At 42.4% G+C, this 26,265-nt stretch overlaps 1 protein-coding gene across 5 annotated transcripts in view; it reads left to right on the top strand.

Annotated features, from left to right (window-relative positions):
- The window catches only part of DCAF6 (DDB1 and CUL4 associated factor 6), an 863,174-nt gene that overhangs the window by 634,807 nt on the left and 202,102 nt on the right, over nt 1-26,265 (top strand). For all 5 annotated transcript variants that reach the window (XM_053706826.1, XM_053706828.1, XM_053706829.1 and 2 more), the window contains one exon: nt 10,366-10,522. In XM_053706826.1, coding sequence (XP_053562801.1) covers nt 10,366-10,522 — 157 coding nt within the window. The remainder of the gene's footprint in view (nt 1-10,365; nt 10,523-26,265) is intronic.

Below are 26,265 nucleotides of genomic sequence, written 5' to 3' on the forward strand. Positions count from 1 at the left end.
GCTCTTCAAGCTCCTCCGTTTGAACCTATGCATTCATTGGACATTAAATTACTTTCTTGGAAAGTTTTGTTCCTTTTGGCCATCTCTTCTGCTAGAAGAGTTTCTGAATTATCTGCTCTTTCGTGTGAGTCTCCTTTTCTGATTTTTCATCAGGATAAGGCGGTGTTGCGAACTTCTTTTGAATTTTTACCTAAGGTTGTGAATTCCAACAACATTAGTAGAGAAATTGTGGTTCCTTCATTATGTCCTAATCCTAAGAATTCTAAGGAGAAATCATTGCATTCTTTGGATGTTGTTAGAGCTTTGAAATATTATGTTGAAGCTACGAAATCTTTCCGTAAGACTTCTAGTCTATTTGTTATCTTTTCCGGTTCTAGGAAAGGCCAGAAAGCTTCTGCCATTTCTTTGGCATCTTGGTTGAAATCTTTAATTCATCTTGCCTATGTTGAGTCGGGTAAAATTCCGCCTCAAAGAATTACAGCTCATTCTACTAGGTCAGTTTCTACTTCCTGGGCGTTTAGGAATGAAGCTTCGGTTGACCAGATCTGCAAAGCAGCAACTTGGTCCTCTTTGCATACTTTTACTAAATTCTACCATTTTGATGTATTTTCTTCTTCTGAAGCAGTTTTTGGTAGAAAAGTTCTTCAGGCAGCGGTTTCAGTTTGAATCTTCTGCTTATGTTTTTTGTTAAACTTTATTTTGGGTGTGGATTATTTTCAGCAGGAATTGGCTGTCTTTATTTTATCCCTCCCTCTCTAGTGACTCTTGTGTGGAAAGATCCACATCTTGGGTAGTCATTATCCCATACGTCACTAGCTCATGGACTCTTGTTAATTACATGAAAGAAAACATAATTTATGTAAGAACTTACCTGATAAATTCATTTCTTTCATATTAACAAGAGTCCATGAGGCCCACCCTTTTTTGTGGTGGTTATGATTTTTTTGTATAAAGCACAATTATTCCAATTCCTTATTTTATATGCTTCGCACTTTTTTTCTTATCACCCCACTTCTTGGCTATTCGTTAAACTGATTTGTGGGTGTGGTGAGGGGTGTATTTATAGGCATTTTAAGGTTTGGGAAACTTTGCCCCTCCTGGTAGGAATGTATATCCCATACGTCACTAGCTCATGGACTCTTGTTAATATGAAAGAAATGAATTTATCAGGTAAGTTCTTACATAAATTATGTTTTCTGGTTACAGTACTGTAAAATCTTTCTAAAGGTACTGTGTATACAAAAGTATTAAAACTTTTATATAAAACTACCTTTAGGTTACATGTATAAGCTCTAATAATGACATATAAATATTGACTAAATGACATAAGATATTATTGTTTACACTTGGGGGATGATTTATTAACCCCTTAATGACCACAATGTACCCTGTATGTCACTGGTCGTTAAGGGTTTTTTCAGGACATAATAGCACAAGTCTAGCAAGAACACGCTATTAATACACTCCCTCCAGCAGGCTTTGTGGAATAGAGCAGTCTCAACGCTGTTGGCAAGACCGCGCTATAAAACAATCAAGTCCCAAAAAAAGGCCAGTGACATACAGGGTACGTCGCTGGTCCTTAACATTTATCATTGCACAAGCAGTTCCTGTGAACTGCTTGCGCAATGCCACCCCCTGCAGATTCGCAGCCAATTGGCCGCTACCAGGGGGTGTCAATCAACCTGATCGTATAGGATCAGACGGCCCTTGTTAAATCTACCCCTGTGTCTCATTCCCTCTTCTAACAGTCTCATTTTAAAGATGTAACTATTCCACAATCCAAACCTTTTCCAGTCCCAAGCAGTTTGGATAAAGGTTTTTCTACCTGTATTAAAAATAAAATAAATAAAAAACTCATTATACTATAGACTCTTACAGTTTCCAGTGTTCTCCACAAAATATTTTTGCCATGCTGGTGGCATTATAAAGTTGCCACGTGGGGGCAGTGTAATACTTTCCAACATTATACAAATTTCTGTTTATCTAAAGCTGAAATTAGTTGCATAATTTAAAGGGATAGAAAGGTCAAAATTGAAATGTGCATGGGTTCATTTCATTCTAAAATATAAGCATTTTTGCAATATATTTTCATCAGCAAAAATGCTTCTAGTAAAAGCTATTACTATTTTTCAGTGCCATACACACGTCCTGTGAGGACCTGTGCCCCAGTATTCGATCACCATGCCTTCCCAGAGAGCTGGAGGTGGTGTGTATTGCTCCTGAAGATGTAATATGTGTCATACAAGCCACTGCTGACTCTCTGAGAAGGCATGGTGTTTGAATACTGGTACACAGGTCCTCACAGGATATGTGCGAATGCCACAGAAAAACAGTAACAACGTTTACTAGAAGCATTTTTGCTAATAATAATATTGTAAAAATGCTTTGACCTTTCTATCCCTTTGATATAAATTTAGTTGATAATTTGAGCAATAAAAATTTAATAGTTAATTTTAGCTCATTTTTCAGTAAAATTTTAGCTGGGTTGTCAGTAAAATCAGCTAGGTGGTACACCCATTAAAAAGGTCCTGGGGAGACCACTCATTTCCCGTGTTCTCCACAGGACCTTTTTGACGGGTGCACCCCCGGGCTGGGATTTGGGCCAATGTTAGGCTATAATTGTCTAACATAAAAACAGAATTTATGTTTACCTGATAAATTACTTTCTCCAACGGTGTGTCCGGTCCACGGCGTCATCCTTACTTGTGGGATATTCTCTTCCCCAACAGGAAATGGCAAAGAGCCCAGCAAAGCTGGTCACATGATCCCTCCTAGGCTCCGCCTACCCCAGTCATTCGACCGACGTTAAGGAGGAATATTTGCATAGGAGAAACCATATGGTACCGTGGTGACTGTAGTTAAAGAAAATAAATTATCAGACCTGATTAAAAAAACCAGGGCGGGCCGTGGACCGGACACACCGTTGGAGAAAGTAATTTATCAGGTAAACATAAATTCTGTTTTCTCCAACATAGGTGTGTCCGGTCCACGGCGTCATCCTTACTTGTGGGAACCAATACCAAAGCTTTAGGACACGGATGAAGGGAGGGAGCAAATCAGGTCACCTAAATGGAAGGCACCACGGCTTGCAAAACCTTTCTCCCAAAAATAGCCTCAGAAGAAGCAAAAGTATCAAACTTGTAAAATTTGGTAAAAGTGTGCAGTGAAGACCAAGTCGCTGCCCTACATATCTGATCAACAGAAGCCTCGTTCTTGAAGGCCCATGTGGAAGCCACAGCCCTAGTGGAATGAGCTGTGATTCTTTCGGGAGGCTGCCGTCCGGCAGTCTCGTAAGCCAATCTGATGATGCTTTTAATCCAAAAAGAGAGAGAGGTAGAAGTTGCTTTTTGACCTCTCCTTTTACCAGAATAAACAACAAACAAGGAAGATGTTTGTCTAAAATCCTTTGTAGCATCTAAATAGAATTTTAGAGCGCGAACAACATCCAAATTGTGCAACAAACGTTCCTTCTTTGAAACTGGTTTCGGACACAGAGAAGGTACGATAATCTCCTGGTTAATGTTTTTGTTAGAAACAACTTTTGGAAGAAAACCAGGTTTAGTACGTAAAACCACCTTATCTGCATGGAACACCAGATAAGGAGGAGAACACTGCAGAGCAGATAATTCTGAAACTCTTCTAGCAGAAGAAATTGCAACTAAAAACAAAACTTTCCAAGATAACAACTTAATATCAACGGAATGCAAGGGTTCAAACGGAACCCCCTGAAGAACTGAAAGAACTAAATTGAGACTCCAAGGAGGAGTCAAAGGTTTGTAAACAGGCTTAATTCTAACCAGAGCCTGAACAAAGGCTTGAACATCTGGCACAGCGGCCAGCTTTTTGTGAAGTAACACAGACAAGGCAGAAATCTGTCCCTTCAGGGAACTTGCAGATAATCCTTTTTCCAATCCTTCTTGAAGGAAGGATAGAATCCTAGGAATCTTAACCTTGTCCCAAGGGAATCCTTTAGATTCACACCAACAGATATATTTTTTCCAAATTTTGTGGTAAATCTTTCTAGTTACAGGCTTTCTGGCCTGAACAAGAGTATCGATAACAGAATCTGAGAATCCTCGCTTCGATAAGATCAAGCGTTCAATCTCCAAGCAGTCAGCTGGAGTGAAACCAGATTCGGATGTTCGAACGGACCCTGAACAAGAAGGTCTCGTCTCAAAGGTAGCTTCCAAGGAGGAGCCGATGACATATTCACCAGATCTGCGTACCAAGTCCTGCGTGGCCACGCAGGAGCTATCAAGATCACCGACGCCCTCTCCTGATTGATCCTGGCTACCAGCCTGGGGATGAGAGGAAACGGCGGGAACACATAAGCTAGTTTGAAGGTCCAAGGTGCTACTAGTGCATCCACTAGAGCCGCCTTGGGATCCCTGGATCTGGACCCGTAGCAAGGAACTTTGAAGTTCTGACGAGAGGCCATCAGATCCATGTCTGGAATGCCCCACAGCTGAGTGACTTGGGCAAAGATTTCCGGATGGAGTTCCCACTCCCCCGGATGCAATGTCTGACGACTCAGAAAATCCGCTTCCCAATTTTCCACTCCTGGGATGTGGATAGCAGACAGGTGGCAGGAGTGAGACTCCGCCCATAGAATGATTTTGGTCACTTCTTCCATCGCCAGGGAACTCCTTGTTCCCCCCTGATGGTTGATGTACGCAACAGTTGTCATGTTGTCTGATTGAAACCGTATGAACTTGGCCCTCGCTAGCTGAGGCCAAGCCTTGAGAGCATTGAATATCGCTCTCAGTTCCAGAATATTTATCGGTAGAAGAGATTCTTCCCGAGACCAAAGACCCTGAACTTTCAGGGATCCCCAGACCGCGCCCCAGCCCATCAGACTGGCGTCGGTCGTGACAATGACCCACTCTGGTCTGCGGAATGTCATCCCTCGTGACAGGTTGTCCAGGGACAGCCACCAACGGAGTGAGTCTCTGGTCCTCTGATTTACTTGTATCTTCGGAGACAAGTCTGTATAGTCCCCATTCCACTGACTGAGCATGCACAGTTGTAATGGTCTTAGATGAATGCGTGCAAAAGGAACTATGTCCATTGCCGCTACCATCAACCCGATCACTTCCATGCACTGAGCTATGGAAGGAAGAGGAACGGAATGGAGTATCCGACAAGAGTCTAGAAGTTTTGTTTTTCTGGCCTCTGTCAGAAAAATCCTCATTTCTAAGGAGTCTATTATTGTTCCCAAGAAGGGAACCCTTGTTAACGGAGATAGAGAACTCTTTTCCACGTTCACTTTCCATCCGTGAGATCTGAGAAAGGCCAGGACAATGTCCGTGTGAGCCTTTGCTTGAGGAAGGGACGACGCTTGAATCAGAATGTCGTCCAAGTAAGGTACTACAGCAATGCCCCTTGGTCTTAGCACAGCTAGAAGGGACCCTAGTACCTTTGTGAAAATCCTTGGAGCAGTGGCTAATCCGAAAGGAAGCGCCACGAACTGGTAATGTTTGTCCAGGAATGCGAACCTCAGGAACCGATGATGTTCCTTGTGGATAGGAATATGTAGATACGCATCCTTTAAATCCACCGTGGTCATGAATTGACCTTCCTGGATGGAAGGAAGAATAGTTCGAATGGTTTCCATCTTGAACGATGGAACCTTGAGAAACTTGTTTAAGATCTTGAGATCTAAGATTGGTCTGAACGTTCCCTCTTTTTTGGGAACTATAAACAGATTGGAGTAGAACCCCATCCCTTGTTCTCTTAATGGAACGGGATGAATCACTCCCATTTTTAACAGGTCTTCTACACAATGTAAGAATGCCTGTCTTTTTATGTGGTCTGAAGACAACTGAGACCTGTGGAACCTCCCCCTTGGGGGAAGTCCCTTGAATTCCAGAAGATAACCTTGGGAGACTATTTCTAGCGCCCAAGGATCCAGAACATCTCTTGCCCAAGCCTGAGCGAAGAGAGAGAGTCTGCCCCCCACCAGATCCGGTCCCGGATCGGGGGCCAACATTTCATGCTGTCTTGGTAGCAGTGGCAGGTTTCTTGGCCTGCTTTCCCTTGTTCCAGCCTTGCATTGGTCTCCAAGCTGGCTTGGCTTGAGAAGTATTACCCTCTTGCTTAGAGGACGTAGCACTTTGGGCTGGTCCGTTTCTACGAAAGGGACGAAAATTAGGTTTATTTTTTGCCTTGAAAGGCCGATCCTGAGGAAGGGCGTGGCCCTTACCCCCAGTGATATCCGAGATAATCTCTTTCAAGTCAGGGCCAAACAGCGTTTTCCCCTTGAAAGGAATGTTAAGTAGCTTGTTCTTGGAAGACGCATCAGCCGACCAAGATTTCAACCAAAGCGCTCTGCGCGCCACAATAGCAAACCCAGAATTCTTAGCCGCTAACCTAGCCAATTGCAAAGTGGCGTCTAGGGTGAAAGAATTAGCCAATTTGAGAGCATTGATTCTGTCCTTAATCTCCTCATAAGGAGGAGAATCACTGTCGACCGCCTTTATCAGCTCATCGAACCAGAAACATGCGGCTGTAGCGACAGGGACAATGCATGAAATTGGTTGTAGAAGGTAACCCTGCTGAACAAACATCTTTTTAAGCAAACCTTCTAATTTTTTATCCATAGGATCTTTGAAAGCACAACTATCCTCTATGGGTATAGTGGTGCGTTTGTTTAAAGTGGAAACCGCTCCCTCGACCTTGGGGACTGTCTGCCATAAGTCCTTTCTGGGGTCGACCATAGGAAACAATTTTTTAAATATTGGGGGAGGGACGAAAGGAATACCGGGCCTTTCCCATTCTTTATTAACAATGTCCGCCACCCGCTTGGGTATAGGAAAAGCTTCTGGGAGCCCCGGCACCTCTAGGAACTTGTCCATTTTACATAGTTTCTCCGGGATGACCAACTTGTCACAATCATCCAGAGTGGATAATACCTCCTTAAGCAGAATGCGGAGATGTTCCAACTTAAATTTAAATGCAATCACATCAGGTTCAGCTTGTTGAGAAATGTTCCCTGAATCAGTAATTTCTCCCTCAGACAAAACCTCCCTGGCCCCATCAGACTGAGTTAGGGGCCCTTCAGAAATATTAATATCAGCGTCGTCATGCTCTTCAGTATCTAAAACAGAGCAGTCGCGCTTACGCTGATAAGTGTTCATTTTGGCTAAAATGTTTTTGACAGAATTATCCATTACAGCCGTTAATTGTTGCATAGTAAGGAGTATTGGCGCGCTAGATGTACTAGGGGCCTCCTGAGTGGGCAAGACTCGTGTAGACGAAGGAGGGAATGATGCAGTACCATGCTTACTCCCCTCACTTGAGGAATCATCTTGGGCATCATTGTCATTGTCACATAAATCACATTTATTTAAATGAATAGGAATTCTGGCTTCTCCACATTCAGAACACAGTCTATCTGGTAGTTCAGACATGTTAAACAGGCATAAACTTGATAACAAGTACAAAAAACGTTTTAAAATAAAACCGTTACTGTCACTTTAAATTTTAAACTGAACACACTTTATTACTGCAAATGCGAAAAAACATGAAGGAATTGTTCAAAATTTACCAAATTTTCACCACAGTGTCTTAAAGCCTTAAAAGTATTGCACACCAAATTTGGAAGCTTTAACCCTTAAAATAACGGAACCGGAGCCGTTTTGAACTTTAACCCCTTTACAGTCCCTGGTATCTGCTTTGCTGAGACCCAACCAAGCCCCAAGGGGAATACGATACCAAATGACGCCTTCAGAAAGTCTTTTCCAAGTATCAGAGCTCCTCTCACATGCGACTGCATGCCATGCCTCTCAAAAACAAGTGCGCAACACCGGCGCGAAAATGAGGTTCTGCCTATGCTTTGGGAAAGCCCCTAAAGAATAAGGTGTCTAAAACAGTGCCTGCCGATATTATTATATCAAAATACCCAGATAAAATGATTCCTCAAGGCTAAATATGTGTTAATAATCAATCGATTTAGCCCAAAAAAAGTCTACAGTCTTAATAAGCCCTTTTTGAAGCCCTTATTTACAATCGTAATAAACATGGCTTACCGGATCCCAGAGGGAAAATGACAGCTTCCAGCATTACATCGTCTTGTTAGAATGTGTCATACCTCAAGCAGCAAGAGACTGCTCACTGTTCCCCCAACTGAAGTTAATTGCTCTCAACAGTCCTGTGTGGAACAGCCATGGATTTTAGTGACGGTTGCTAAAATCATTTTCCTCATACAAACAGAAATCTTCATCTCTTTTCTGTTTCTGAGTAAATAGTACATACCAGCACTATTTCAAAATAACAAACTCTTGATTGAATAATAAAAACTACAGTTAAACACTAAAAAACTCTAAGCCATCTCCGTGGAGATGTTGCCTGTACAACGGCAAAGAGAATGACTGGGGTAGGCGGAGCCTAGGAGGGATCATGTGACCAGCTTTGCTGGGCTCTTTGCCATTTCCTGTTGGGGAAGAGAATATCCCACAAGTAAGGATGACGCCGTGGACCGGACACACCTATGTTGGAGAAACATTTTTGATCTTTTGTTGCACAAATTATCATTAAAGGGACATTAAACACTTTGAGATGGTAATATAAAATGATAAATCACGTTTATAAAAAGAAGTCTGCAATATACTTTGATTATTTATTTCCTGTAATTTAGTTCCTGTTAGATATGGAATTGCAGAGCACTGTTCTATTCCACACAGCCATTGGCTGCACATTCTAGTGACCTATTTATAACTGTCCCTAATTGGCCACAGCAGAGAAGGTAACCTAAGTTACAACATGACAGTGCCCCATTGTTTTATACACACTAATCCTTTATTTAAACAGCTACTGAAACTTTAAAAAATACATCTACATGTTATTCTCAGACTAATCTGTTCTTTGAATGCATCAGTCTATCTAGCATTTATTTAGTGTTTAATGTCCCTTTAAAGAGATGTACGTTATAAAATGGTAATGAATTTGCGCTTTAGATTGCAGAAAATGTTATAATATGGCAGGGTGTTGCTCTGCCCCCACCCACTTACTTTATAGATCCATCCGGCTGGCAACATTTTCTGTGAAGAACACTGGTTTCTAGGTACTCCTCTTAAACCACCCACGTATTAACCTCAGATGTTGCATTGATCTTTTTCAAGTGTTTTCTGTATGACTTATGTTTTTCTTTTAAACGTGCAGTATCTTTTTTTTTTGTCATATTTTTTTTCTAAGAATCAATTATGTTTTTATTCTAAATGAAATTTGTATTCTACTATAAAGTTTTTATTGTATTAAATTGTTTGTGGTATAGACCAGTGTTTCTCAACCACGGTCCCCAATTACACCCAACAGGCCAGGTTTTCATTACAGCTGAACCAGTGCAGAGGTCAAGTAATTAGCTGAGCAGTAACCATGGTTACTAAGCTGCTCTCACCCATCAGCTGATTATTTCACTTGTGCACTGGTTCAGCTATCATGAAAACCTGGCCTGTTGAGGGTACATTTGTAGATAAATATATTGAAAATTGATGTCTGGCATACAATCAGGCTATGCCTTCTGGTTACAGGGAATTGTTTGCAATATTTAATTAAATTAGTTTGTTGTTTTTAACATTTTAAAGGGACAGTCTACACCTATATTAACATTAGCCCATACCTTAGATCGTGTTCTGATTGTCATAGCTCACCCCCTCTACCCTAATGAGTCTGCTTCAAAAACGGAGTTATTCGAAATCAAAAGTTTGATTTCAATCGTTAGAAATGGCCGACAAACTCCGCCCAATCCCTTCTCCTCCTACCTGGAACTTGTCTTCTCTTTGTAGCTCATACTCGTGCACGTAGCAGCCACTGACGTAATTACCCTCTAAACACACATGCACATCTTTACGGAAGTGAGTAAGCGGAAGTCCATCTGCAATTAACCAAGCCTATGGTTGTGTGCAAATTGAAAATATGTTTTTGTTCCAGATTTTTTGTTCCTCTGCTGGTGCGCATGCGCGAAACAACAAAAGTGGGAGACTGATTTATTTTTTATTTTTTTTAATTTATGTTTTGCCATTTCACAAGGTGTATCAGGCATTCAATCATACACTTTACATTTTCTAAACTTTTGCCTAGTTACAACGAGACTGATTTTTAATCGGTGATCCACTTTTGATTGGAGCGTTGAAATTTAGCCAGTCTATGATGTAGTTTTATAGGCGGAGCTGGTCGGCCATTTCTAACAATTAAAATCAAACTTTTGATTTCGAATAACTCTGTTTATGAAGCAGACTAGTTAGGGTAGAGGGGGTGAGTTATGACAATCAGAACACGATCTAAGGTATGGGCTAATGTTAATACAGGTGTAGACTGACCCTTTAATGACAAATTGAAAACATAATGTATTTTTTTATATATATGTAGATCAAAGAGGCTGGTTTTTGGGGTAAAAACTTTGTGATGAGCGGCTCTGATTGTGGTCACATCTTTATCTGGGATCGACATACTGCTGAACACTTAATGCTTTTAGAGGCGGACAATCATGTGGTCAACTGTCTTCAGCCTCATCCGTTTGACCCAAGTAAGAGAAATGATTAACAATGGTAAAAAAAACATCATATCTTGCAGTATTTTTCATAGAATCAGCTTTTCATTAGGTTAGTTAAAGGGACAATCTACACCAGAATTTTTATTGTTTGAAAACATAGATCCCTTTATTACTCATTCCCTAGTTTTGCATAACCAACACACATAAACCAACCTCTGGGATTATCTTGTATCTAAGCCTCTGCAAACTGCCCCCATATTTCAGTTCTTTTGACAGACTTGCATTTCAGCCCTTTTGACAGACTTGCATTTCAGCCTATCAGTGCTGGCTCCTAGGAACTCCACGTGCATGAGCACAGTGTTATCTATATGAAACACATTAACTAACACCCTCTAGTGGTGAAAAACTGTCAAAATGCCCTGAGATGAGAGACAGCCTTCAAGGGTTTAAAAATGAGCAAATTAACTTTCTAGGTTTAGCTTTCAACTAAGAATACCAAGAGAACAAAGCAAAATTGGTGCTAGATGTAAATTTGAAAATTGTTTAAACTTACATGCCCTATCGGAATAATGAAAGACTTTTTTTGGACTAGACTGTCCCTTTAAGTTAAAACTCACCACATTTTAGTGAATTTGCTTTAAAGAGTCTGAAAAATGTTTCTTTTAAAGAGACATTAAAGGGATACTGAACCCAAATTGTTTCTTTCATGATTCAGATAGAGCATGCAATTTTAAGCAACTTTCTAATTTACTGCTATTATCAATTTTTCTTTCTTCTTCGTTCTCTTGCTATCTTTATTTGAAAAAGAAGGCAAATTTTTGGTTCAGACCCTGGACAGCACTTGTTTATTGGTGGGTGAATTTATCCATCAATCAGCAAGAACAACCCAGGTTGTTCACCAAAAATGGGCCGGCTTCTAAACTTACATTCTTGCTTTTCAAATAAAGATACCAATATATTGAAGAACATTTGATAATATGAGTAAATTAGAAACTTGCTTAAAATTTAATGCTCTATCACGAAAGAAAAAATTAGGGTTCAGTGTCCCTTTAAATGGACATTCCAGCCAAAATTGGAATCCACTTGGATGCATTTCAGTTTTGAATACAAGCAGTTTTGTAATATACATGTATTAGCAAAAATGCTTCTAATAAAAGCTATAGCCGTTTCAAAAGTGTATTTAAGTATGCACCGTTCACCAGCATTTTCAACACAGCACTTGCTCAGAGAGCCTAATGTGCTTGTACCATCTGGTAATGACTCAATTTGTTAAAGGGACACTGTACCCAAATTTTTTCTTTTGTAATTCAGAAAGAACATGCAATTTTAAGCAACTTTCTAATTTACTCCTATTATCAAGTTTTCTTTGTTCTCTTGCTATCATTATTTGAAAAAGAAGGCATCTAAGCTTTTTTTTGGTTTCAGTACTCTGGACAGCACTTTTTTATTGGTGGATGAATTTATCCACCAATCAGCAAGGACAACCCAGGTTGTTCACCAAAAATGGGCCGGCATCTAAACTTACATTCTTGCATTTCAAATAAAGATACCAAGAGAATGAAGAAAATTTGATAATGGGAGTAAATTAGAAAGTTGCTTAAAATTTCATGCTCAGTCTGAATCACGAAAGAAAATTTTTGGGTACAGTGTCCCTTTAATTGCGGACATAATACAAGACCCACTGGCGCTCTAAGCAGCTGCAGTATTTAAAATGCTGGTGCACTGAGAATATCTAGCTATGCTTCACATGCACGTTCAAAGAAAAATGCTAACACTAAAATAGTGATAACTTGTACTAGAAGCATTTGTGCCAATACATGTATATTACATAATATTCAATTTTGACTGTAATATCCCTTTAAACTACAAATACATGGTAACTATTCACTATGCTGTTTTTTGTTTGTTTGTTTTTTCCTGTGCCTGCATCTCTTTTCAAAGCTTTTCTAATATTTTATTGTTTACATGTGCTGGATGGTTGCGACTATAAGTTCAGGCCAAACCTGAACACACTTGCGCCGTGCACAGCACATTCTCTCCTCCATTTTTTATTTTTTTTGCAGAGTACACACTATATATAATAGCACAATAAACACAAACTTGCAGATATATATTTACACTCACACACATACTCTCTCACACACACTCATACTCACACACTCAAAGACACTAACGGTCTCTCACACACATTCTCTCTCATGCACTAACACACACATTCTCTCTCTCTCTCACACACACTCATACTCACACACTCAAAGACACCAATGGTCTCTCACACACATTCTCTCTCATGCACTAACACACACATTCTCTCTCTCACACACACTCATACTCACACACTCAAAGACACTAACAGTCTCTCACACACATTCTCTCTCATGCACTAACACACACATTCTCTCTCTCACACACACTCATACTCACACACTCAAAGACACTAACGGTCTCTCACACACATTCTCTCTCATGCACTAACACACACATTCTCTCTCTCACACACACTCATACTCACACACTCAAAGACACTAACGGTCTCTCACACACATTCTCTCTCATGCACTAACACACACATTCTCTCTCTCACACACACTCATACTCACACACTCAAAGACACTAACAGTCTCTCACACACATTCTCTCTCATGCACTAACACACACATTCTCTCTCTCACACACACTCATACTCACACACTCAAAGACACTAACGGTCTCTCACACACATTCTCTCTCATGCACTAACACACACATTCTCTCTCACACACACTCATACTCACACACTCAAAGACACTAACAGTCTCTTACACACATTCTCTCTCATGCACTAACACACACATTCTCTCTCTCTCTCTCTCTCTCTCACACACACACACTCAAAGACACTAACGGTCTCTCACACACATTCTCTCTCTCTCTCTCACACACACACTCAAAGACACTAATGGTCTCTCACACACATTCTCTCTCATGCACTAACACACACATTCTCTCTCTCTCACACACACTCATACTCACACACTCATACTCACACACTCAAAGACACTAACAGTCTCTCACACACATTCTCTCTCTCTCACACACACTCATACTCACACACTCAAAGACACTAACGGTCTCACACACACATTCTCTCTCACACACACTCATACTCACACACTCAAAGACACTAATGGTCTCTCACACACATTCTCTCTCATGAACTAACACACACATTCTCTCTCTCTCACACACACTCATACTCACACACTCAAAGACACTAATGGTCTCTCACACACATTCTCTCTCATGCACTAACACACACATTCTCTCTCTCACACACACTCATACTCACACACTCAAAGACACTAACAGTCTCTCACACACATTCTCTCTCATGCACTAACACACACATTCTCTCTCTCACACACACACTCAAAGACACTAACGGTCTCTCACACACATTCTCTCTCTCTCTCTCTCTCACACACACACTCAAAGACTCTAACGCTCAGATACACACACACTCTATCATACACACACACACAAATACACTATTTAGTACACACTGTAGGCGTGTGCAGTATGTTGCAAAAGCACAAGGTCAACTTTTTTGGATGTAGCCGTTTCCCACCAAACCCGGACATTTGCATGTCAGGGTCTGACTCATCTTTCAACTCGGACACACAAATGGAAACCCGGACTGTCCAGGTCTTTCCTGGCAGGTGGCAACCCTGTGGTAAAGATCTGCATTTATACTGGGCATCCACATCTTGTAGCGTAGGTATTCTTGCACGTAGGTATTCTTGTGACAAAAGCAGTGCACATTTACAGATCAGTTACATTGTCTGCTTTTTGCTGGGATGCATGATGCAGAGAGTGGTGGCTGCATTGCTCTTTTTTATTCCTGAGGGGTATATATATATATATATATATATATATATATAATATAGGTGGTGAGAACCCACAAGCTGTTACGTATGGGATATACATTCCTATCAGGAGGAGGCAAAGTTTTCCAAACCTCAAAAGCCTATAAATACCCCTCCCACCTCACTTATACCTCAGTTTTAAACTTTGCCTCCTTAGGAGGTGGTTGAAGCATGATGTGCTTGATTCTTCATTGAAAGGTGCTTCAGAGTATATTGAAGCCTGGTTCCGCTCAGAGTACAGTGAAGGGAGTACTGCCTTATGACACCATGTTTTTGCCTCTGGGAAATCTTTTCATAGGCTCTCTGTAAATTTGGTGGCAGGGATTTATCTTCTGCCCCCCATTACAGATTGGCATTATACTCTTATTCTATTATCTATGCTGATATGTTTCAGTACTGGTTTGGCTGTCTGCTTTCAGTGGATGAGTGTCTAAAGGCCTCTGCTATTTCTTTAGCCTCTTGGTTGAAATTTTTGATTCACAGTCTTGGCCTCAGTGAATTACAGCTCCTTTTACTAGATTCGTTGCCACATGTTGGGCTTTCAAGAATGAAGCTTCAATTGATCAAATTTGAAAGCAGTCACTTGGTCTTTTCTGCATACCTTTTACTAAATTTTTATTATTTTGATGTTTTTGCCTCTTCAGCATCTTTTGGTAGAAAGGTTCTTCAGGCAGCTGTCTCAGTTTGATAATTGTCCCTATAATTTTAGTTTTTTAGCATAAAGGGCATTATTTGGGTTTTGGATTTTTTTTCAGCAAAAAAAACTTTTTATTTTATCCTTCTCTTTCCTGTTACTCGTGGACTTCCACATCTTGGTTATTATATCCCATAGTTAACAGCTCGTGGACTCTCGCCACCTATATGAAAGAAAAACATAATTTATGTAAGACCTTACCTGATAAATTAATTTCTTTCATGGTGGCGAGAGTCCACAAGGCCCAACCGATTTGTGGGTTATATTTTTTTTGTTTAATGCACATCTTTCTTTCCATAAGGTAGGGAAAGTCCACAACGATATTCCTTACTGTTGGGAAATACAACACCTGGCCACCAGGAGGAGGCAAAGACACCCCATCCAAAGGTTTAAATGTCCATCCCACTTCCTCATCCCCAGTCATTCTTTGCCTTTCGTCACTATAGGAGGATGGCAGAGAAGTGTCAGAAGATTTGGAGAGTCCTTAAATGGGTATGTTCCCTTCAAGTAAGGACTGGAGTTTTAAGTAATCCTATAAACCTCTCAGTGAGCGTATTGATGAATTTTAGAGTCTGGAGATGCAGGGAAAGTTTTTCTTGCAAAGCGATCCAGTCTGTCTATCTAACAGCTCCTGGGCAATCAGTGTTAACGAGTTACACTGCTTTCCTTTCCACACTCAAACTTAGTTCTACTGAATTAGATTCTGCTAATTTCCAATCAGATTTATCCAATATGTCTCGGTTGTCCTAGATGAGTTAACCTCTGTAGCATCAGAGGGTGAGCTCTCGGAGTCGGAGACTTCATGTACTAAACCCCCTCCTTCCGAGTAGCCCTCCTTTAGATTTAAGATTGAACATCTGCATTTTCTCCAACATAGGTGTGTCCGGTCCACGGCGTCATCCTTACTTGTGGGATATTCTCTTCCCCAACAGGAAATGGCAAAGAGCCCAGCAAAGCTGGTCACATGATCCCTCCTAGGCTCCGCCTACCCCAGTCATTCTCTTTGCCGTTGTACAGGCAACATCTCCACGGAGATGGCTTAGAGTTTTTTAGTGTTTAACTGTAGTTTTTATTATTCAATCAAGAGTTTGTTATTTTGAAATAGTGCTGGTATGTACTATTTACTCAGAAACAGAAAAGAGATGAAGATTTCTGTTTGTATGAGGAAAATGATTTTAGCAACCGTAACTAAAATCCATGGCTGTTCCACACAGGACTGTTGAGAGCAATTAACTTCAGTTGGGGGAACAGTGTGCAGTCTCTTGCTGCTTGAGGTATGACACATTCTAACAAGACGATGTAATGCTGGAAGCTGTCATTTTCCCTATGGGATCCGGTAAGCCATGTTTATTACGATCATAAATAAGGGCTTCACAAGGGCTTATTAAGACTGTAGACTGTTTCTGGGCTAAATCGATTCATTATTAACACATATTTAGCCTTGAGGAATCATTTTATCTGGGTATTTTGATATAATAATATCGGCAGGCACTGTATTAGACACCTTATTCCTTAGGGGCTTTCCCAAAGCTTAAGCAGAGCCTCATTTTCGCGCCGGTGTGGCGCACTTGTTTTTGAGAGGCATGGCATGCAGTCGCATGTGAGAGGAGCTCTGATACTTAGAAAAGACTTTCTGAAGGCGTCATTTGGTATCGTATTCCCCTTTGGGCTTGGTTGGGTCTCAGCAAAGCAGATACCAGGGACTGTAAAGGGGTTAAAGCTGAAAACGGCTCCGGTTCCGTTATTTTAAGGGTTAAAGCTTCCAAATTTGGTGTGCAATACTTTTAAGGCTTTAAGACACTGTGGTGAAAATTTGGTGAATTTTGAACAATTCCTTCATGTTTTTTCGCAATTGCAGTAATAAAGTGTGTTCAGTTTAAAATTTAAAGTGACAGTAACGGTTTTATTTTAAAACGTTTTTGTACTTTGTTATCAAGTTTATGCCTGTTTAACATGTCTGAACTACCAGATAGACTGTGTTCTGAATGTGGGGAAGCCAGGATTCCTATTCATTTAAATAAATGTGATTTATGTGATAATGACAATGATGCCCAAGATGATTCCTCAAGTGAGGGGAGTAAGCATGGTACTGCATCATTCCCTCCTTCGTCTACACGAGTCTTGCCCACTCAGGAGGCCCCTAGTACATCTAGCGCGCCAATACTCCTTACTATGCAACAATTAACGGCTGTAATGGATAATTCTGTCAAAAACATTTTAGCCAAAATGAACCCTTGTCAGGGTAAGCGTGGCTGCTCTGTTTTAGATACTGAAGAGCATGACGACGCTGATATTAATATCTCTGAAGGGCCCCTAACCCAGTCTGATGGGGCCAGGGAGGTTTTGTCTGAGGGAGAAATTACTGATTCAGGGAACATTTCTCAACAGGCTGAACCTGATGTGATTGCATTTAAATTTAAGTTGGAACATCTCCGCATTCTGCTTAAGGAGGTATTATCCACTCTGGATGATTGTGAAAAGTTGGTCATCCCAGAGAAACTATGTAAAATGGACAAGTTCCTAGAGGTGCCGGGGCTCCCAGAAGCTTTTCCTATACCCAAGCGGGTGGCGGACATTGTTAATAAAGAATGGGAAAGGCCCGGTATTCCTTTCGTCCCTCCCCCCATATTTAAAAAATTGTTTCCTATGGTCGACCCCAGAAAGGACTTATGGCAGACAGTCCCCAAGGTCGAGGGAGCGGTTTCCACTTTAAACAAACGCACCACTATACCCATAGAGGATAGTTGTGCTTTCAAAGATCCTATGGATAAAAAATTAGAAGGTTTGCTTAAAAAGATGTTTGTTCAGCAGGGTTACCTTCTACAACCAATTTCATGCATTGTCCCTGTCGCTACAGCCGCATGTTTCTGGTTCGATGAGCTGATAAAGACGCTCGATAGTGATTCTCCTCCTTATGAGGAGATTATGGACAGAATCAATGCTCTCAAATTGGCTAATTCTTTCACCCTAGACGCCACTTTGCAATTGGCTAGGTTAGCGGCTAAGAATTCTGGGTTTGCTATTGTGGCGCGCAGAGCGCTTTGGTTGAAATCTTGGTCGGCTGATGCGTCTTCCAAGAACAAGCTACTAAACATTCCTTTCAAGGGGAAAACGCTGTTTGGCCCTGACTTGAAAGAGATTATCTCTGATATCACTGGGGGTAAGGGCCACGCCCTTCCTCAGGATCGGCCTTTCAAGGCAAAAAATAGACCTAATTTTCGTCCCTTTCGTAAAAACGGACCAGCCCAAAGTGCTACGTCCTCTAAGCAAGAGGGTAATACTTCTCAAGCCAAGCCAGCTTGGAGACCAATGCAAGGCTGGAACAAGGGAAAGCAGGCCAAGAAACCTGCCACTGCTACCAAGACAGCATGAAATGTTGGCCCCCGATCCGGGACCGGATCTGGTGGGGGGCAGACTCTCTCTCTTCGCTCAGGCTTGGGCAAGAGATGTTCTGGATCCTTGGGCGCTAGAAATAGTCTCCCAAGGTTATCTTCTGGAATTCAAGGGACTTCCCCCAAGGGGGAGGTTCCACAGGTCTCAGTTGTCTTCAGACCACATAAAAAGACAGGCGTTCTTACATTGTGTAGAAGACCTGTTAAAAATGGGAGTGATTCATCCTGTTCCATTAAGAGAACAAGGGATGGGGTTCTACTCCAATCTGTTCATAGTTCCCAAAAAAGAGGGAACGTTCAGACCAATCTTAGATCTCAAGATCTTAAACAAGTTTCTCAAGGTTCCATCGTTCAAGATGGAAACCATTCGAACTATTCTTCCTTCCATCCAGGAAGGTCAATTCATGACCACGGTGGATTTAAAGGATGCGTATCTACATAGTCCTATCCACAAGGAACATCATCGGTTCCTAAGGTTCGCATTCCTGGACAAACATTACCAGTTCGTGGCGCTTCCTTTCGGATTAGCCACTGCTCCAAGGATTTTCACAAAGGTACTAGGGTCCCTTCTAGCTGTGCTACGACCAAGGGGCATTGCGGTAGTACCTTACTTGGACGACATTCTGATTCAAGCGTCGTCCCTTCCTCAAGCAAAGGCTCACACGGACATCGTCCTGGCCTTTCTCAGATCTCACGGTTGGAAAGTGAACGTGGAAAAGAGTTCTCTATCCCCGTCAACAAGGGTTCCCTTCTTGGGAACAATTATAGACTCCTTAGAAATGAGGATTTTTCTGACAGAGGTCAGAAAAACAAAACTTCTAGACTCTTGTCGGATACTTCATTCCGTTCCTCTTCCTTCCATAGCTCAGTGCATGGAAGTGATCGGGTTGATGGTAGCGGCAATGGACATAGTTCCTTTTGCGCGCATTCATCTAAGACCATTACAACTGTGCATGCTCAGTCAGTGGAATGGGGACTATACAGACTTGTCTCCGAAGATACAAGTAAATCAGAGGACCAGAGACTCACTCCGTTGGTGGCTGTCCCTGGACAACCTGTCACAAGGGATGACATTCCGCAGACCAGAGTGGGTCATTGTCACGACCGACGCCAGTCTGATGGGCTGGGGCGCGGTCTGGGGATCCCTGAAAGCTCAGGGTCTTTGGTCTCGGGAAGAATCTCTTCTACCGATAAATATTCTGGAACTGAGAGCGATATTCAATGCTCTCAAGGCTTGGCCTCAGCTAGCGAGGACCAAGTTCATACGGTTTCAATCAGACAACATGACAACTGTTGCGTACATCAACCATCAGGGGGGAACAAGGAGTTCCCTAGCGATGGAAGAAGTGACCAAAATTATTCTATGGGCGGAGTCTCACTCCTGCCACCTGTCTGCTATCCACATCCCAGGAGTGGAAAATTGGGAAGCGGATTTTCTGAGTCGTCAGACATTGCATCCGGGGGAGTGGGAACTCCATCCGGAAATCTTTGCCCAAGTCACTCACCTGTGGGGCATTCCAGACATGGATCTGATGGCCTCTCGTCAGAACTTCAAAGTTCCTTGCTACGGGGCCAGATCCAGGGATCCCAAGGCGGCTCTAGTGGATGCACTAGTAGCACCTTGGACCTTCAAACTAGCTTATGTGTTCCCGCCATTTCCTCTCATCCCCAGGCTGGTAGCCAGGATCAATCAGGAGAGGGCGTCGGTGATCTTGATAGCTCCTGCGTGGCCACGCAGGACTTGGTATGCAGATCTGGTGAATATGTCATCGGCTCCACCTTGGAAGCTACCTTTGAGACGAGACCTTCTTGTTCAGGGTCCGTTCGAACATCCGAATCTGGTTTCACTCCAGCTGACTGCTTGGAGATTGAACGCTTGATTTTATCGAAGCGAGGATTCTCAGATTCTGTTATCGATACTCTTGTTCAGGCCAGAAAGCCTGTAACTAGAAAGATTTACCACAAAATTTGGAAAAAATATATCTGTTGGTGTGAATCTAAAGGATTCCCTTGGGACAAGGTTAAGATTCCTAGGATTCTATCCTTCCTTCAAGAAGGATTGGAAAAAGGATTATCTGCAAGTTCCCTGAAGGGACAGATTTCTGCCTTGTCGGTGTTACTTCACAAAAAGCTGGCAGCTGTGCCAGATGTTCAAGCCTTTGTTCAGGCTCTGGTTAGAATCAAGCCTGTTTACAAACCTTTGACTCCTCCTTGGAGTCTCAATTTAGTTCTTTCAGTTCTTCAGGGGGTTCCGTTTGAACCCTTACATTCCGTTGATATTAAGTTATTATCTTGGAAAGTTTTGTTTTTAGTTGCAATTTCTTCTGCTAGAAGAGTTTCAGAATTATCTGCTCTGCAGTGTTCTCCTTATCTGGTGTTCCATGCAGATAAGGTGGTTTTACGTACTAAACCTGGTTTTCTTCCAAAGGTTGTTTCTAACAAAAACATTAACCAGGAGATTATCGTACCTTCTCTGTGTCCGAAACCAGTTTCAAAGAAGGAACGTTTGTTGCACAATTTGGATGTTGTTCGCGCTCTAAAATTCTATTTAGATGCTACAAAGGATTTTAGACAAACATCTTCCTTGTTTGTTGTTTATTCAGGTAAAAGGAGAGGTCAAAAAGCAACTTCTACCTCTCTCTCTTTTTGGATTAAAAGCATCATCAGATTGGCTTACGAGACTGCCGGACGGCAGCCTCCCGAAAGAATCACAGCTCATTCCACTAGAGCTGTGGCTTCCACATGGGCCTTCAAGAACGAGGCTTCTGTTGATCAGATATGTAGGGCAGCGACTTGGTCTTCACTGCACACTTTTACCAAATTTTACAAGTTTGATACTTTTGCTTCTTCTGAGGCTATTTTTGGGAGAAAGGTTTTGCAAGCCGTGGTGCCTTCCATTTAGGTGACCTGATTTGCTCCCTCCCTTCATCCGTGTCCTAAAGCTTTGGTATTGGTTCCCACAAGTAAGGATGACGCCGTGGACCGGACACACCTATGTTGGAGAAAACAGAATTTATGTTTACCTGATAAATTACTTTCTCCAACGGTGTGTCCGGTCCACGGCCCGCCCTGGTTTTTTAATCAGGTCTGATAATTTATTTTCTTTAACTACAGTCACCACGGTACCATATGGTTTCTCCTATGCAAATATTCCTCCTTAACGTCGGTCGAATGACTGGGGTAGGCGGAGCCTAGGAGGGATCATGTGACCAGCTTTGCTGGGCTCTTTGCCATTTCCTGTTGGGGAAGAGAATATCCCACAAGTAAGGATGACGCCGTGGACCGGACACACCGTTGGAGAAAGTAATTTATCAGGTAAACATAAATTCTGTTTTTTTGCTAAAGGAGGTTTTGTCTATATTAGAGGTTCCAGAAGCAACATTTCCAGTGGAACTTAAAGGGACACTCAATCAAAATTAAACTTTCATTATTCAGATAGAGCATGCCATTTTAAACAACTTTCCAATTTACTTCCAATAACAAAATGTGCACAGTCTTTTTCTATTTAAACTTTTTGAGTCACCAGCTCCTACTGAGCATGTGCAAGAATAAGTGTGTATGCATTTGTGAATAGCTGATGGCTGTCACATGGTACGTGTATTCATTTGTGAATGGCGGATGGCTGTCACATGGTACAGGGGGAGTGGAAATAGACATAACTTTTAAAATTGTCAGAAAAAAAAAATCTACTACTCATTTGAAGTTCAGACTAAGTGCTATTGCATTGTCTTGTTATCTTGCATTTGTTGATTATGCAAATCTACTGTGTTGACTGGTCCTTTAAGATTCCTAAGTTAGACAGGGTTTATGAGGACAGAAAGGTTCCACTGACTTTTCCTGTCCCAGTTCGCATGGCGAATTTTATCAGTAGTGAATAGGAAAGAGTCAACTTTTAAAAAGTTATTCCCGGTACCTGATTCTCAGCTGGAATTGTGGGGTTCCATCCCTAAGGTGAATGGTGCCATTTCGACGCTAGCCAAGCTTACCACTATCCCTCTGGAAGATAGTTCTTCCTTTAGGGAGGCCATAGACAAGAAGTTGGAAAGTTTCCTGAGAAGAATATTCCAACACACAGGTTTTTTTGTTTGGGGGGCCGCCACCTACTGGTGTGACTCTGTTAGAGCGTATCGAGGTGGAATCTCCCATCGAGGATATTAAGGAGAGGATTAAGGCTCTAAGAATTGCCAATTCTTTTATCTGCAATGTGAATATGCAGATTATCCGTCTGAACGCAAAGGCTTCAAGTTTTGCGGTTCTAGCTCGCAGAGCTCTCTGGTTGAAATCTTGGTCTGCGGATATAGTTTCTAAATCCAGACTCCTTTCCCTACCTTTCAAGGGGAAAGTTTTGTTTGGTCCAGGTCTGGACTGTATCATTTCTACTGTTACAAGAGGAAAGGGTGCTTTCCTTCTGCAAGATAAGAAGAATAGAATGAAGGGACGGCTGTCCTCTACTTTTCGTTCCTTTTGTTCAGAGAACTCAATCGTCTTCCAAGCCTGAGCAACCCAAGAGTACCTGGAAGCCTGCTCAGTCCTGGAATAAGTCCAAGCAGACTAAGAAGCCCGCAGAAAACAAATCTGCATGAAGGGGCGGCCCCCGATCCAGGGACTGTCATTTTTCTCAGACCCTTGGTTTCAGGATGTTCAAGACCCTTGGGTTCTGGAGGTTGTATCGCAAGGGTACAGGATAGCATTCAAATCTCATCCACCCAGGGGCAGATTCCTCCTCTCCACACTGTCTACAAGACCAGAGAAGAGGACAGCCTTTTTAGATTGTGTAAGGGCTCTATCCTCCTTAGAAGTAATAGTCCCGGTACCTGCATCACAAAGAGGTCTGGGGTTCTATTCAAACCTCTTCGTGGCTCCCAAAATAGAGGGAACTTATCGTTCAATTCAGGACTTGAAGTGCCTGAACAAATTTCTAAGCGCCCCCTCCTTCAAGATGGAGACGATCAGATCGATCCTTCTCCTGGTTCAGGAAGGACAATTTATAACTACCATCGATCTGAAGGATGTATACCTGCATGTTTCGATCCACAAGGATCATTTTCAGTTCCTAAAGTTTGCTTTTCTCGATCAGCACTTCCAATTCAGCTTAGCTACGGCACCCAGGATATTTACAAAGGTCCTAGGTGCTCTTATTGCGGTGGCCAGAACTCAAGGAATTGCAGTAGCTCTGTACCTGGACTATATTTTGGTACAGGCACTATCTTTTCGTCTGGCAAAGGAACATTCAGAATTTCTTCTGAGTCTTCTTCGGTCTCATGTATGGAAGATAAAGAGATTCGCTCTCTTGGTGGCTTTGTCAAGATAACCTGTCTCGAGGCACGTGCTTCTTGAGACCGTCCTGGGAGATTGTGACTACGGACGCTAGCTTTTCAGGCTGGGAAGCAGTTTGGGATGCCAGAAAGGCACAAGGTTTGTAGACTCCGGAGGAGTCCTCTCTTCCAATCAATATTTTAGAACTGCGGGCAATCTTCAGTGCACTGAAGGTTTGGCCCCTTCTGGGTTCATCCCAGTTTATCAGATTCCAAACAGACAACATAATGATGGTTGCTTACATCAACCATCAGGGAGGAACGAGAAGCTCCTTAGTGATGAGAGAGGTGTCTCCAATCCTAGAATGGGCAGAAGCCCACAGTTGTGTGCTGTCAGCAATCCACATTCCGGGTGTGGACAACTAGGAAACAGACTTCCTAAGCAGACAATCTTTTTACCTTGGGGAATGGTCTTTCCACCCGAGGTGTTTAGAGAGAGTTGCAGCAGATGGGGGATGCCAGAGATAGATCTTATGGCCTCTCGTCTCATTACCAAACTACCTAGGTACGGGTCGAGATCAAGGGATCCTCAAGAATAGTTAATAGACGCTTGTGCGGTTCCATGGAGGTTTGGACTCATATCTCTTTCCTCCATTGCCTCTTCTCCCTCGTATGGTTGTCTGCATCAAGCAGGAGCTAGCATCGGTGATCCTAATTGCTCCTTCCTGGTTGCGAAGGACTTGGTTCGCGGATCTGGTGAGAATGTCCTCTTATCCTCCGTGGATGTTACCTTGTCCCAGAGACCTGCTGATTCAGGGTCCCTTCCTACATCAAAATCTAAATTCTCTGAGGCTAACTGCGTGGACATTTAACACTGAGGGGCCTATTTATCAAATGTCTTGTGGACCTGATCCAACAGTGCGGATCAGGTCCACAAGACATTGCTGAATGCGGAGAGCAATACGCTCTCCGTATTCAGCATTGCACCAGCAGCTCAGAGCTATTCAGAGCTGCTTGTGCAACGCCGCCCCCTGCAGACTCGCGGCCAATGGGCTGCCAGCAGGGAGGTGTCAATCAACCCAATCGTACTCGACCGGGTTGATTTTCGGCGATTCCTGTCCGCCTGCTAAGAGCAGGCGGACAGGGTTATGGAGCAGCGGTCTTTAGACTGCTGCTTCATAACTGCTGTTTCTGGCGAGTCTGAAGACTCTCCAGAAACACGGGCCGTCAAGCTCCGTTCAGAGCTTGATAGATAGGCCCCCAAGTCTTAGCCAGGTGAGGATTCTCTGAGAGTGTCATAGAAACTTTGATTCAAGCTTGTAAGCCGGTTACTTGGCGCATCTACCATAAGGTATGGCGAACTTACCTGCACTGGTGTGAGGAGCGTGGTTTTTCTTGACATAAGGTAAAAGATGCCAGAATTTTATATTTTATCTAGAATGGCTTGGAGAAGGGTATATCTGCCAGTTCTCTGAAGTGACAAATATCGGCCCAGTTGGTGTTGCTGCACAAAAGATTTGCTAAGCTTCCAGATGTCTTTTGTTAAGGCTCTCACTAGGATTAGACCTGTGTTTAGACCTGTGACTCCGCCTTGGAGTCTTATCTTGTTCTTCGAGTGTTGCAGCAGGCTCTGTTTGAGCCCATGCATTCCGTTGACATTAAATTGTTATCTTGGAAAGTTTTGTTTCTATTAGCCATTGCCTCTGCTCATAGAGTCTCTGAGATCTCAGCTTTACAGTGCTACCCACCTTACCTAGTTTTTCATGCCGATAAGGCAGTTTTGCGTATTAGGTTAGGTTTCCTTTCTAAGGTGGTGTCAGATCGTAACATAAATCAAGAGATTCTTGTTCCTTCCTTGTGTCCCAATCCTTCAGCGAAGGAACGTTTGCTTCACAATCTGGGTGTGGTTCGTGCTTTGAAGTTTTACCTTTGGGCTACTAAGAAATTCAGACAATCTTCATTTGTTTTTTGATGTTTATGCGGGCAGAAGGTCATTACGTCTTCCTTGTCTTTCTGGTTGAGGCTTATGAGAAAGCGGGACAGCTGCCTTCTGAGAGGATTACAGCTCATTCCACTAGAGCAGTTGCTTCTTCCTGGGCTTTTAAGAACGAAGCCTCTATGGATCGGACCTGGTCCTCCTTACATACTTTTTACAAATTTTATGCGTTTGTTTCGGCCGAAGCAGCTTTCAGGAGAAAGGTTTTGCAGGCTGTGGTGCCCTCAGATTAGGGTCCGCCTCTTTCTTTATTCCCTCCCGATAATTCCTTCAGTGTCCTCTAGTGCTTGGGTATTGTTTTTCCAACAGTAAGGAATATCGTTGTAGACTCTCCCTGCCTTATGGAAATAAAACAAAGTTTATGCTTTCCAGATAAATTCCTTTCTTTCCTGGCAGGGAGAGTCCATGACCCCGCCCGTTAGAATTTTTGGGACGGCTCTCTTTTTGTTATTCTTCTGGCACCTTTATACCCTCATGTTTCTCCTACTTTTCCTCCTTTCCTCGGCCGAATGACTGGGGACGGGGAAGTAGGAG

Source organism: Bombina bombina, chromosome 3, assembly GCF_027579735.1.
Source record: "Bombina bombina isolate aBomBom1 chromosome 3, aBomBom1.pri, whole genome shotgun sequence".
Classification (NCBI taxonomy): Eukaryota; Metazoa; Chordata; class Amphibia; order Anura; family Bombinatoridae; genus Bombina; species Bombina bombina.